At 32.7% G+C, this 12,509-nt stretch overlaps 1 protein-coding gene across 1 annotated transcript; it reads right to left on the bottom strand.

The window, feature by feature from the left end:
• Positions 1-5,255: 5,255 nt before the first annotated feature.
• Positions 5,256-6,312, bottom strand: LOC111917035 (classical arabinogalactan protein 9). The gene is made up of 2 exons (XM_023912690.3): positions 5,794-6,312; positions 5,256-5,670 (listed from the first exon to the last, which is right to left on the bottom strand). The coding sequence occupies exons 1-2, from the start codon at positions 6,196-6,198 to the stop codon at positions 5,659-5,661; spliced, it is 417 nt and encodes a 138-aa protein (XP_023768458.1). The 5' UTR covers positions 6,199-6,312; the 3' UTR covers positions 5,256-5,658.
• Between the last annotated feature and the right edge of the window lie 6,197 nt (positions 6,313-12,509).

The raw sequence follows: 12,509 nt of genomic DNA, 5'->3' as shown, positions 1-12,509 counted from the left end.
AATAGCTATTCACAAACACAAATTGTTTGCATTAGTGGTAGAAATCATCTATAACTTGAGAAATGTGGAATCTCTCATTGATGAGCTTTCTTGATGATTTCTGGAAACTTTATCAAATACCAAGATGCTATGTTAGATCTTAAATCTGATTAATGACTTAGAGTCATGAACATGAGATGTAGTCCATGTATGATAATTAAGAATGGTCTTAATTGAACTTCCTCCCTATAGCTAGGCTAGGAGTATGTGATTCTTCAAGAAAGAATACATTACATGGATAACCATACACATTTAAAGCAAAACTTGTTATAAAAGGATTTTCTCATACTCATGTTATTTACTATGGTCCTTATCATACTCATGACATTGACTATAATCAAACTTTTTTCACAAGTAGCTATGATTAGATCAACAATGGTATTGTTTATTATAAATTCATATTCGCGATAGGAAATATAGAAAATAGATTTCAAGATGATCCAAAGAACTACAAAGGTTGTGATTTCTTCATTTTCTTCTTTGGTGCTTGTTTAAATCTTTCTACAACTTGCAAAAATGATCCTTGGTGGGTTTAAACTCGTTTTATATAATTCAAAATTACAAGTCTTCCGTTGCTAAATATTATGTTTTGAAACTAGTTTTTTGAATAAAAACCCAATGCAAACTAGCATTGATGATGATTATCCAGATAAATTGTCAACACTAACATCCTCCATCAATTGGAAAATAGGGAAAAATCTTTTGGTAAATGAAATTACAACCGAATGCATCAATAGAAGCATGGACGGGAAAAATGCACCGTTGAATAAAGGGCTAGTGAGAATATTGATTGTTAAGGTTTTGGCTTCCATTATGTCATGTAAGTTCAAATGATGTGTAAATTAAACCATAGTTTTTTTCAAATATAACAGTTGGCCATTTTTATGTTCTATGTTAAGCATGTAAACCCGCCTACTGTTGGTGATTTGTATCACCCATATTTTAAGTGTAATGAGACAAGTTTGTTGACCAATGTAATCTTGATCAATATTGAACAAGTAATAGTGGTGCAAAGTACACACTTCTTTGAGTTTATTTTGATTTAAAGTAGATTGTTATTTAAGGGCAACCCCCTAAACCTCAGGGGTTTGCGGGCAGTGCCCCTATTAGTGAGGTCCAAGAATAGCAACCCCTGGATGGGTTAATATTGCTTTAAGGAAAAAAAACATGAAAATATGAAATTGTGTTACATACCTGATTTTTTTCCTTATCTTTAGACTCGGTTCTATGGTAGTTAACTGATGGTTATGAAACAGTTTTTGTCACTTTTTAGACATTTGTTATTGTTCTTGTTTTTTTAATTTGAATCCAATACGCAATAAGATCATAACCTTATACATTCTCTGTTCTAAAAATAACTACGTTTTATTCAGTTGAGGTTTCAATTTTACCATCAAAATATTGCAATATGAAAGTACATCATAACTGTCAGTGAATCCAATAAATCTAAGTGCCCAAATTTCAAACATCTACATGGCATGTCATGTACTATGTTAAGTAGGTAAACCATTATACATGACATGCCACATAGGCAAACTCAGTTCGAGTTTCATCCACGTGGTGCTAACATAACATTCATATTGTTTTTTTTGAACTAAATTAATTTTTTTATTATCAATAAAAAAAAGATTTTATATAAAATCGATTTTATGATCAAAGAATAGTAACCCAGAAACTAAGACATCAAAGATATTTGTGAAGATTTTGAAGCCATATGATCATGATCTCCAAGCTAAATATAATGGTCTTGTAAACCATAGGAAGGATTTAATCTCTTTATCACACAAGGTTATCCATAGTAGTGGAAAACATGTTCAACTTATTAGAAAATTTGGTTACCAACTTAACCTATTAAAGTCGTTGTTTTTATTTATCCTTGTCTTTCTCATCGGTAATAGATTCATTATAAAAGGAAACAAGAAAACAAAAATCACTAAACCCCTCCCCCTATATGTGAAAAATGGGAAAAGGGTCGATGGTGGCTTGGTTACAAATCCATGAGAAACCTTGATCAAATATAAAATTAATTAACTTCTTCTTTTGACGAGGTAAATGAAATAGTAGCTATTAACTTACTTACTTCTGATCCAGTTTCCAATGTTTCAAATTTAATAATGTTGGAATTGCAATTGTTTAAAAATGTAATATCTAATGTTAGATATGGAATGTAGCTCTTTTCTACAAAAAAAAGTTTCAATAAGTTGGTTTCATTTGTAATCACTATCTGGACACATTTAGCAACAAAAAATCTCCAAACATAAAAATCAATAAAAAATCGAGAGATGTTCTTCAGCCCCTAGAAATGTAACACATTGTTTAATATAATTTGTTACATTCTAGACATTACATAATTTACATTATACGTTCAAATACATGGATATGTACATTGACATAATGAAACACCTCGTCCAATGCTAACACAAATCCCAACTCCACCGACTCTTTCTTGGCATTTTGTAGCGCAACATTTTGCATAACATTCAAAAGAACAAGGCCCCAGTGACATATTACAAGACCCTGTTGGATGCACTTGAGCTTTGTTGACAGATCCTTCCGTTGCATACACCAACATGCTATCTGTGTTATGTTTCATATCAACAATATTTACAAGTAAACTAATTTGCAAGACTTGAAGTATATTGAAAATACAAAATATATTTTTTTGCAAAATTTAACTTAAAATAAAAGAAGTTTTGAATAATCATGTTTGCTCTTTGCTTGACCCTTGTCCGGAAATAGAAAAGGGGGAACAATTAACATCATTGTAACATGTTATATGATTACTGTAAAATAGATGCACTAGTTTTCAACAAAATGCCAACTTAAACAAATTTTATTGCTCAAAATATCCATTCCAATTTCAATCTCGACCATAAATATTGATACTGTTTTTAAAACTTTTATCAAATATTGTACGGATATTTGAAAATAACTATAGACGTGCGAATAAATTATCATAAATTGTTTCTTTTTCAACGAATCTTACATGAAAGAACACTATTTTACCAAATGCTTGATTAAGTTTATAAAACCAATTTTGTCACTTTTAGAACTACATCATCAAATGATAAGCTTGATAATTTCCATAAACACATACACATACATACCTTTTTTTTAATAGCTAACACACTTTAAAATATAAGAAATAATATACCTGATGTTACAAGGAAAACAAATATGACGTTATATTTGATCAAAACGTTCGCCATATATAGTGAAATACAAGGAAAATTGTTTGATGATATATTATGTGAATCACAATATAGATGCTTGATGAATACTCATACTTATAGTGTTGACTGCCTACGACATCTACAATGCAGGTGGAATGAGGGGAGTGATTCGTCATTAAATGTCACTTGAGGTTGATGATTTTGTATTGAATGGTGGTGTTAAAACAATTTTCTACTAATTTATTTTCTTTATAAAAAATATTTACGGATTCATTGTAATCTCAAAATTAATTACTAAAACAAAGTAGATGTTATCTTTTGGTAAGTCTACCTTGTTTACAATTATTATCGTGGGTAATTAAATGACATATGAATATATGATTATATATACCATTATTTTTACAATATAGTGTTTAGAAAAAAAAAAACAAGTACTCATGTTCTTATTAATGTGTGTTAATGTCGTATGATTATATGTTACTAAAATAATAACGAGACTAGTTGTCCTTAAAATTTTAAATACCAAAATAATGGCGTAAATATTTTTCAAAAAGACTATATATAGATACAAAACTGGGTGTTAAACATTAAAGTTAAAAAAATGACCCTCATTTTTAACAGTAAATATAAAAAAGTAAATTACAAAAATGGTGCTTGTTGTTATCCAAAATCTCGAATTTGGTCCATTTCTAAAGAAAACAAATCCCAAAAGTTTATGAAAAGTCTTAAATTTTAGGGTATTATAGGGTGTTTGGGATAACTTTTAGAGTGAGTTTTAATTTTTATCTTTTTCTAAAAATCTAAAAGATGTTTGCTAATCCTGACTTTTCCAACTTTTTCAATAGAGTAAATGTCATCTTTTTGAAAAGTCAGGATTCCATCTTTTTGAAGAGTCAGGAAATCCTGACTTTTCCATCTTTTACAAAAAGGACTTTTTGGCTTTCAAAAGCTAAGCCAAACACCCTCTACAAGGTGGTGGCAAGGTTAAAGAATTCGCTATTCTATACTCGTCCGACCGACTGCTGAGTAGTGAGTACTAAAATGCGCATGCTGATTTCACTTCGTAAAATACTCAGATATGCTAATTAATGTACAAATACTTTTAGGGAAATTATATATGTCAAAATTATAAGTTAAAATTACAAGTTTATTGACATATAAAACAAAATTAGATACATATGAAAACATAAAAACTAAAATATGCACGATGATCTCGCTTCGTAAATAGTACTGAAAATTTAAGATATATATATATATATATATATATATATATATATATATATATATATATATATATATATATATATATCAGCGTTGTAGAAATCGGCCTTGGCGGCCGATTAATCGTTTAACGGCCTTAAACCGATTACGATCAGGGTGCTTGACGGAAATTGGTCAAAATCGGTCAATTTCGGACTTGGCGGTCTTTGACTGTCTCGGCGGTCATAGGCAGGAATTTTTTAAAAAATTAAAAAAAAAAGAATTTTCAAATATTACACCAAAATTTTAAATTTTCAAATTTTAAGCTTTCAAATTTTAAAAAATTAAACTAAAATTTTCAAAATTATAAATTTTTAAAATTTAAATTTTCAAATACTTAGTTTTTTAGAGAATATTAATTTTTTTTAAATAATTTTATTAACAATTAAGGGTCCCCGATTACTCTCCGATTAATCCCCGCCTAGTCCGATTAATCGCTTATAGTCAGTCGACCGCCGAGTTACCGCCGAACGATTTTTACAACCTTGATATATATATATATATATATATATATATATATATATATATATATATATATATATATATATATATATATATATATATATATATATAAATCCCCGCCTAGTCCGATTAATCGCTTATAGTCAGTCGACCGCCGAGTTACCGCCGAACGATTTTTACAACCTTGATATATATATATATATATATATATATATATATATATATATATATATATATATATATATATATATATATATATATATATATATATATATATGGAAAATGAGACTTTAACACATTAAAGTTTTGTCATTTGTCTGATTTGGTCACTAAAATAATTTTCTTGCGCATTAGACCACTAAACACGTATTTGACATAACAATTAAGTCATTTTTGTCAAAATGAACCGGTTACCAGGTCACAAAACTGATGTGACATTTAATAATTAATTTGTCTTTATTATTTGTTAGCCACGTCATTAATCTACTGATCTTCATCGATCCTTCTCGTTTACCTCATCTCCATCTATCTTTTGCTTTCCATAACTTCGAAATCTCATTTCCTATGACATCTTCTCTAATTGCTCTGTGAACGAGTTCTCCGATAGCCTAAGCTCGAACAAATTCTTACACACACCAAGTGTTCAAGGAATTTCCCCAGAGATATTGTTCTTTGAAGCTTCAGAACATTCAAACCAGTTAGATTCCCAATCTCTTATGGTATCTCACCGGAAAGCCTGTTTTGGTCAACCGGAGAAACTGTTATTAGTCAAATTGAACAACAAAAACAAATCAGACACCACAAGAAGCAAAATCAAAAAAGAAAAAGTAGGATAGGAAGAGTCGTTGCCACTCGGTACCAGGAGAAAGTGCCCCGGTAGGCGATAGCGATGGAACATTCTTCTTCGTCTTTGTCTTGCTCGAGCCGGAGGAGAAGCTTCAGGTGTAGAAGAAATCTCTGGTGCAGGAGAGATTACTGGTTCAGGAACCAGTGGATATTCAATCGTTGGAGGAGAACTCACTGGCACCGCAGCAGGACGAGAATTCACTGACACCGCAGCAGGTGGTGAACTAACTGGTGTAGGAAGAGAAACCATCAGAGGAGCAGAAACTGGAGACTTCATCGGCAGTGCTACGGTTGGTGAAGCAGTAGGCATTGTGATAATCGAAGGAGGCGCAATCGTCGGTGAAGCAGGGGCTTGACCTCTGACAGCGGCGATAATGGCGCGGATAAATGCTAGAACGACGACTTTCTTCATTTCCATGTTTGTTTCTAGAGAAAGGGAGAAAGAGAGGCTGTGTGTGTCTTAGAGATAGAGAGAGAGAGAGAGAGAAAGAGAGAGAGAGAGAGGGAGAGAAAGAGAGAGTGAGGGAAGGGATGAAGAGTAAAGGTTAGATAAATCAGGAATGGAGCCTAAAGGGTGTTGTTTGCTAAATTTAAGATTTCGGGGGACTGAAGTTGTCCAGTTCAAGAATTAATTCCACCTTCAATTAGATGACGTTGCTACCAAATAATAAAGATAAATTAATTATTAAATGTCACATTAACTTTGTGAACTCATAACTGGTTAATCTTGACAAAAATGGCTTATTTGACAGGTCAAATACGAGTTGAGTGTTCTAATGTGCAATAAAATTACTTTAGTAACCAAATCGGACAAGTGACAAAACTTTAATGTGCCACAGTGTCATCCCCCCCCCCCCCCCCCCCCCCCCCCCACACACACACACACACATATATATATATATATATATATATATATATATATATATATATATATATATATATATATATATATATATATATATATATATATATATATAGTAACAGAGGTTGTAGACGGTCCGACAATGGTGGTGGTGGTGATTGAGTGATGGTGATCGTACTGTCTAAAATAAGTTATCTTCCAAATATTTAAAACAAATTATGAGAGGTGGAGTGGGTGAGATTTTTAAGTATTTTTATTTAAAATAATAAAGAAAACAACTAAAAGAAAATAAAAACAATTATACAAATAATATTTATTATAAATAAAAAAATGAATTTAAAGTAATAATCCAACAAAAACAATTAACGCAATATTTTTTTTTAAAAAACATAATTAAATGAAATTATATATATATATATATATATATATATATATATATATATATATATATATATATTAAAAATAATATATATTAACTTATAATAAAAAAATAAAAAATTAATACAATAAGAAATAAATTAAAAAAATAATTAAAAGAATTAATGTACAATAATTCATTAAGATAAAAAAGAAAAATTGCATAAATGGTCCTTGTAGTTTCGTAAAAATATAAAGCTACATAAATGATCCAGAAGGGTAAACCTGTCATTTTCAAAAAGTTAATAGCGAAGCAGTTAAAACTAACGAGGTAGGGACCAAAACCATAACAAAACCACCAAATAATGACCTTTTTTGCTAATAAACTTTTTTTTGACCTTACCGAAAGAAATTCACAAACCATAGGGACCATTTTTACAATTCTCTCTCTCTCTCTCTCTCTCTATATATATATATATATATATATATATATATATATATATATATATATATATATATATATATATATATATATATATACTAATAAAAGAGTAACTCTTTTGTCATGTGTTATCATATTAGACATTTTAATTAATTTGTTGCCATTTGTCAATCTATTAGTTTTCCATTTTAAATTTGTTAGACCTCCTCATTAATATGATTCTATTTTAAATTTTAAATTTTAAATTTTAAATTATTGTTTTCATTAATTCACTAATAAAAAAAATATCTAATATATATTAAAAATTAATTTTATATATTTATTTGAATCAATGATTATAATTTCACATAACTAATAAAAAATATCTCTTAAATTAATAATTTATTTAAAATAACTTATTAATAGTTTTTAGTTTTTACTATAAAAGTTTGATTAATTTTATAACCGTGGTTCTCACGGGTTATAAACTAGTGTATATATATATATATATATATATATATATATATACATATATATATATATATATATATATATATATATATATATATATAACAACCAAAAAAATGTTGCTAAAATTTTCATTTTTAGAGTAAATAAAACATCCATTTTAACAAAATTACATCCAGAGAAACCCGTTTGTTCATAATTCGTTATTTCAAAATTAGAGTTAAAAGGAAGACAATGTGGAATCTCAAATCGTAAATTGGTTGATGTATATGTACAGTCTCACCTTTGCAATCCAAAAAGTACCTGCATAATATTTAATCCACAACTATAAGTGCAAAGCTTAGTGAGTTCCCAAAAATATCACATACATCACAACATAATAAATAGCTATGGGTTATCAACAACATTGGGGACTTTCAAAGGTCCTAGTGGGCTAACAGCATGCCATATGGTTGAATAGGACACCTCGTGGGTTATCAACAACCCTGGGGACTATCAGCAGTCCCTTAGATTCACATGAGTCTAGGAGTTATAAAAAACTCGATTCACACATAACAAAAATCAACAAAATAAGATGCACATAGTCAACAAGCATATACTACCACATAAGCAAGTATAGTAAGAAGACTCACCTCGCAGTTAGCAACTAAAACACAACAACTCTCACATGGTGAAGACGGGTACTAAAAGACACCTAAATACCAATAAAGAAGTACCCGGTCAGTCTACACCATAAAACATCTAAATTCACCAAAAATCAACCTTGGTCAAAAGTCAACGGTCAAAGTCAACAACCAGATCTCCCATTGACTGACCCTCATGCCGTGACCAATCCTTGGTTACATCGTGAGAAAGTGAGTCCAACTCGATCAGTAAATTAGTCTCGATTCAACTCGATCATCCTCAAATTGATAGAGCTTCTATCACGTGATGAGAATCCTCAAACAAAATTTCCAGGACACTTAGCCTTCCATTATGTTGTGAAGGCCAACCCTTCATGTCGTGAGAACTGATCTGACTTCCTAATTGCATTAAGTCCTTAATCGTTGTATCCACTCATTTGTAATTTCCCAATGGCTTTCCTACTCTAAACACAACATAAAAATTGATGCTTTATGGATTTGCATGTCCAATGCATTCCCCTTTCACACTAGGCCATAATCATAGAAGAAATGGACCCAAACTTGCACTAGAGATCCAAAATCCTCAAAAGGACATAAAACTAGAACATACAACCTAAAAGGGTCCCCAAGGATCCAGAAAGTTAACAGCTTTTTGGAACTTTGTCACTCAAAACATCACAAACATGGAGAAAAGGAGCAAAGGAGGCTAAATCTAGCAGCTTATACGCATAAAGGTGGAAACTGGAATCATACCCAAGGTCTAAAAGATACTTAGAAGTTGAGATCTTCTTATGCAAGGCTCCAAAACTCCATCTTGAAAGAGATTCATACCAAAATCCACCAAGAACTCCAAAAATAGATGAGAGAGAAGAGAGAGTTGGCTCAAAATGGTGAAAGGGAGGCTTGGTTTTATCTCAAAAAGATTTAGGCATGAAGGAGAGTGGAAAAATACCCCAAAAGCATGAAACCACCCTTTAGATACATAGAAAACCCTAAAATTCTTGTGCTCGGGCTGCCTAGTTCTCACCTCGTGACAACCTGTTTGTCACGTTGTGAGAATATGCTCTTCACGTCGTGAGAATATGCTTCTCACCTCGTGACAACGGAGTTTCACCCAATTCCGTTCCAACTTCAAACAATCATAACTTCTTCATTTCAATTCCATTTTTGGTGATCTTTGTAAGTACGGAAAGGTATTAACGAGCCCCACAACCCTTTCTAATTTATTTTGAATTAATATAGCTCGAACTAAGATGATAATGCACGTAAGATGCCCGAAATATTACTTTTCCCATTTTATCATTTTTCTTTAAAGAAAAAATCGAAAGCTTTAATCACTTAACCAACCATTTGAATATCTGATAGGGTCTAAACTCTATTCCCTTAAAGCCCAAAACCTTTGCTTTATCCATTTACAGATCACTATACTGAAATTAGAAACATTTCGAAATCAGGTGTTATAATTCTTCCCCACTTAAACTGTATTTCCTCCTCCAAATCCGACTCGATTAGAATTATATGGAAACTATACTAAAACCGTCTACATGTTCCCTCCAATTACTCCATATAATCAAGACATCCATTGTGAACTCGAGAGACCATCCAAAACCCAACTAATGCCAACAATCAACTCAGTCAATTGTAGCACTCGACTGCAATAACTACATCCCTCTTAAAACTCGAATTCCTAACTCATACCGAGAACAACTTAAAATGGAAACTCTTAGAATTGGAACTACTAACCACCTCCATCCATGTACTTCACAAAATTGGAAACCCATCAGTCTAAACTTCTAGAGAGATACTTGATAACTGACGTTCATCCACTCGTTATACATACCCCAAGTCTCTAACCAGGAACACCACAAAACTGTACATAACAATACTCAAAACATTTCGATCAAGGATTCCACCCCATCCTAAAATTAAATATCGCCTAAAAAGTTCTCAAATACACACTTGAATTCCTGATTAGTCATGTCTAACCATTTGCTACAACGAACGCAACCATGGTCAATACAAAATCTTGTCTGACACTCATACTCCCACAATAGCTCAAGTGCACAACCATCTACCAAAACATCCAAGAGACTTATAGTCACCCACATCACTAATCAAATGGAATTCCAACCAGCATAACCTTACCTATAACATACATAAAATTCATGAAAAGTTAAAACTTTTTCAAGCATTCAAAAACCATTAATTATTGCAAAATGTTTTCAAAATCGTTCCATATCAAAGTATCCTAGAAATCAAATCATAAAAATGCGAGGAGGTGCATGATCACGCCTTTTCCTTCCCGCGATCATCTGAAGTACCTGAAACCAAATCCAAAACGGTAAGCCTAAAACTTAGTGAGTTCCTCCAAAATACCAATGCCATACAAACCATGGCCATGTAATAACAAACAACAGGCATATAGAGTCTACAGTATGACTGGACCGCCCTCACCGGGCCTTCAGCCTATCTGGCCCACTCTCAGAACCTTTAGCATGTCTGGTCCGCCCTCCCGGGCCTTCAGTCTGTCTGGACCGTTCTCCGGGCCTTTGGCCTAACTGATATGCCCCATTGGGCCTGCAGTCTATCCGGCCCCCTGGGTATGTTGGCCTACAACACAAAGCAGGCCCGCCTCAACCCACCCCCAAACACACAATCAACACATAGAGAACAATGCTAGTATATACAAACAATCAGACCGATCTAACAAATCACTACTCATAGCATCATACTATAAACCAGGATACCGACCAAACAGGTCGCTCAATATAGCTTCATCCTATATACCAGGATACCGACCTAACAGGTCACTAAGCATATCAACATGCAATAACCATGGTAACAATCCAAAAAGAAGGGCCGACATTGGTCTCTTCGACCCTGTTAGTATAGTGAGGACAACTCACGTCACAATGTCGATCATAACTGAAATATCAAACTCCCGAAACACGGGTTTAAACACCAACACCTAAAACCACCAATGATCCACTTCCATAAATTCCCAAATTACCAAAATACCCTCAAAAGTCAAACTGGTCAACACTTGGTCAAAGTCAAAGTCAACGGTCAAGGTCAACAGTCCATGTTGACCCAACTCGTTGACTTCCTTCAGACGTGACAGAGTTGTGAAAACCCCAGTCAACTCGCCGACTTACCAAGTAACTCGTCGAGTCCATTAAGCATCCAGAATATCAGGAAAACCCTAACCAACTCTTCGAGTCATCTCGCTAACGCGTCGAGTTCTTGCAGAATCCAGAAAGTAGGAAACCCTCATCCAACTTGTCGAGTTCCTTCATTCCTTATCTCTTTCAGAGGTTTCTAGGCGAAACCAAGGCCCCAAACTGTAGATCTAAACTCCTAGGGTTAGTTTCCATGTAAATTTGCTTACTTTATGTGCATGCAAGGCTTCAAAAAGCTAAAACACTCAAAACTAGCCTTAGGAAAAAGGTTTAGGGAAGGAGTGATGAGATTTGAGCAAATTATCAATCGTATAGTGCACATGCAAAACCTTAAAACTTTGGATCTACGTTTATCTAATTGTACATGCAAATTATCCAAAGCTCATAAACCCTAGATCTAGCATACTATAGTTGAATTAATATATGTAAATAGGGTTTAGATCTTACCTTGATTGTTATGTACCAATAACAATCACAAACCTTCTTGTAATTGGCTTCTGAAAGCTTAGTGTCACAAATGTCACACCTCTAATGGCTCACAAACACCAAGAGCAAGAGGATGAAGAAGGAGAAGAGGAGAGACACTCAAAAATGTCTAGAAACCTCCTTGGCAGTTGTTTAATTATTTTAGTCAAAACCGGTTCTATTTCCTTTTTCCCTCTAAATGCCCTATGCATTTGGAAATTTTAGAACGGTCGAATATTACAGCATATGCAATTGATCCTATACCCGAAGCGCATGGGATACAATTTGTAATGAAAAACGTGATACTTTACCAGTTTCTTACTATAATATCGTCGTAATATTTCTATTCGCCGT

The sequence above is a fragment of the Lactuca sativa genome, chromosome 8 (genome assembly GCF_002870075.4).
Source record: "Lactuca sativa cultivar Salinas chromosome 8, Lsat_Salinas_v11, whole genome shotgun sequence".
NCBI lineage: Eukaryota > Viridiplantae > Streptophyta > Magnoliopsida > Asterales > Asteraceae > Lactuca > Lactuca sativa.
This window is presented reverse-complemented; position numbering and strand designations above follow the sequence as displayed.

Bases quoted from the DNA above. Each gene is read 5' to 3' on its own strand.
- LOC111917035 (XM_023912690.3), bottom strand. From the start codon at position 6,198: ATGGAAATGAAGAAAGTCGTCGTTCTAGCATTTATCCGCGCCATTATC.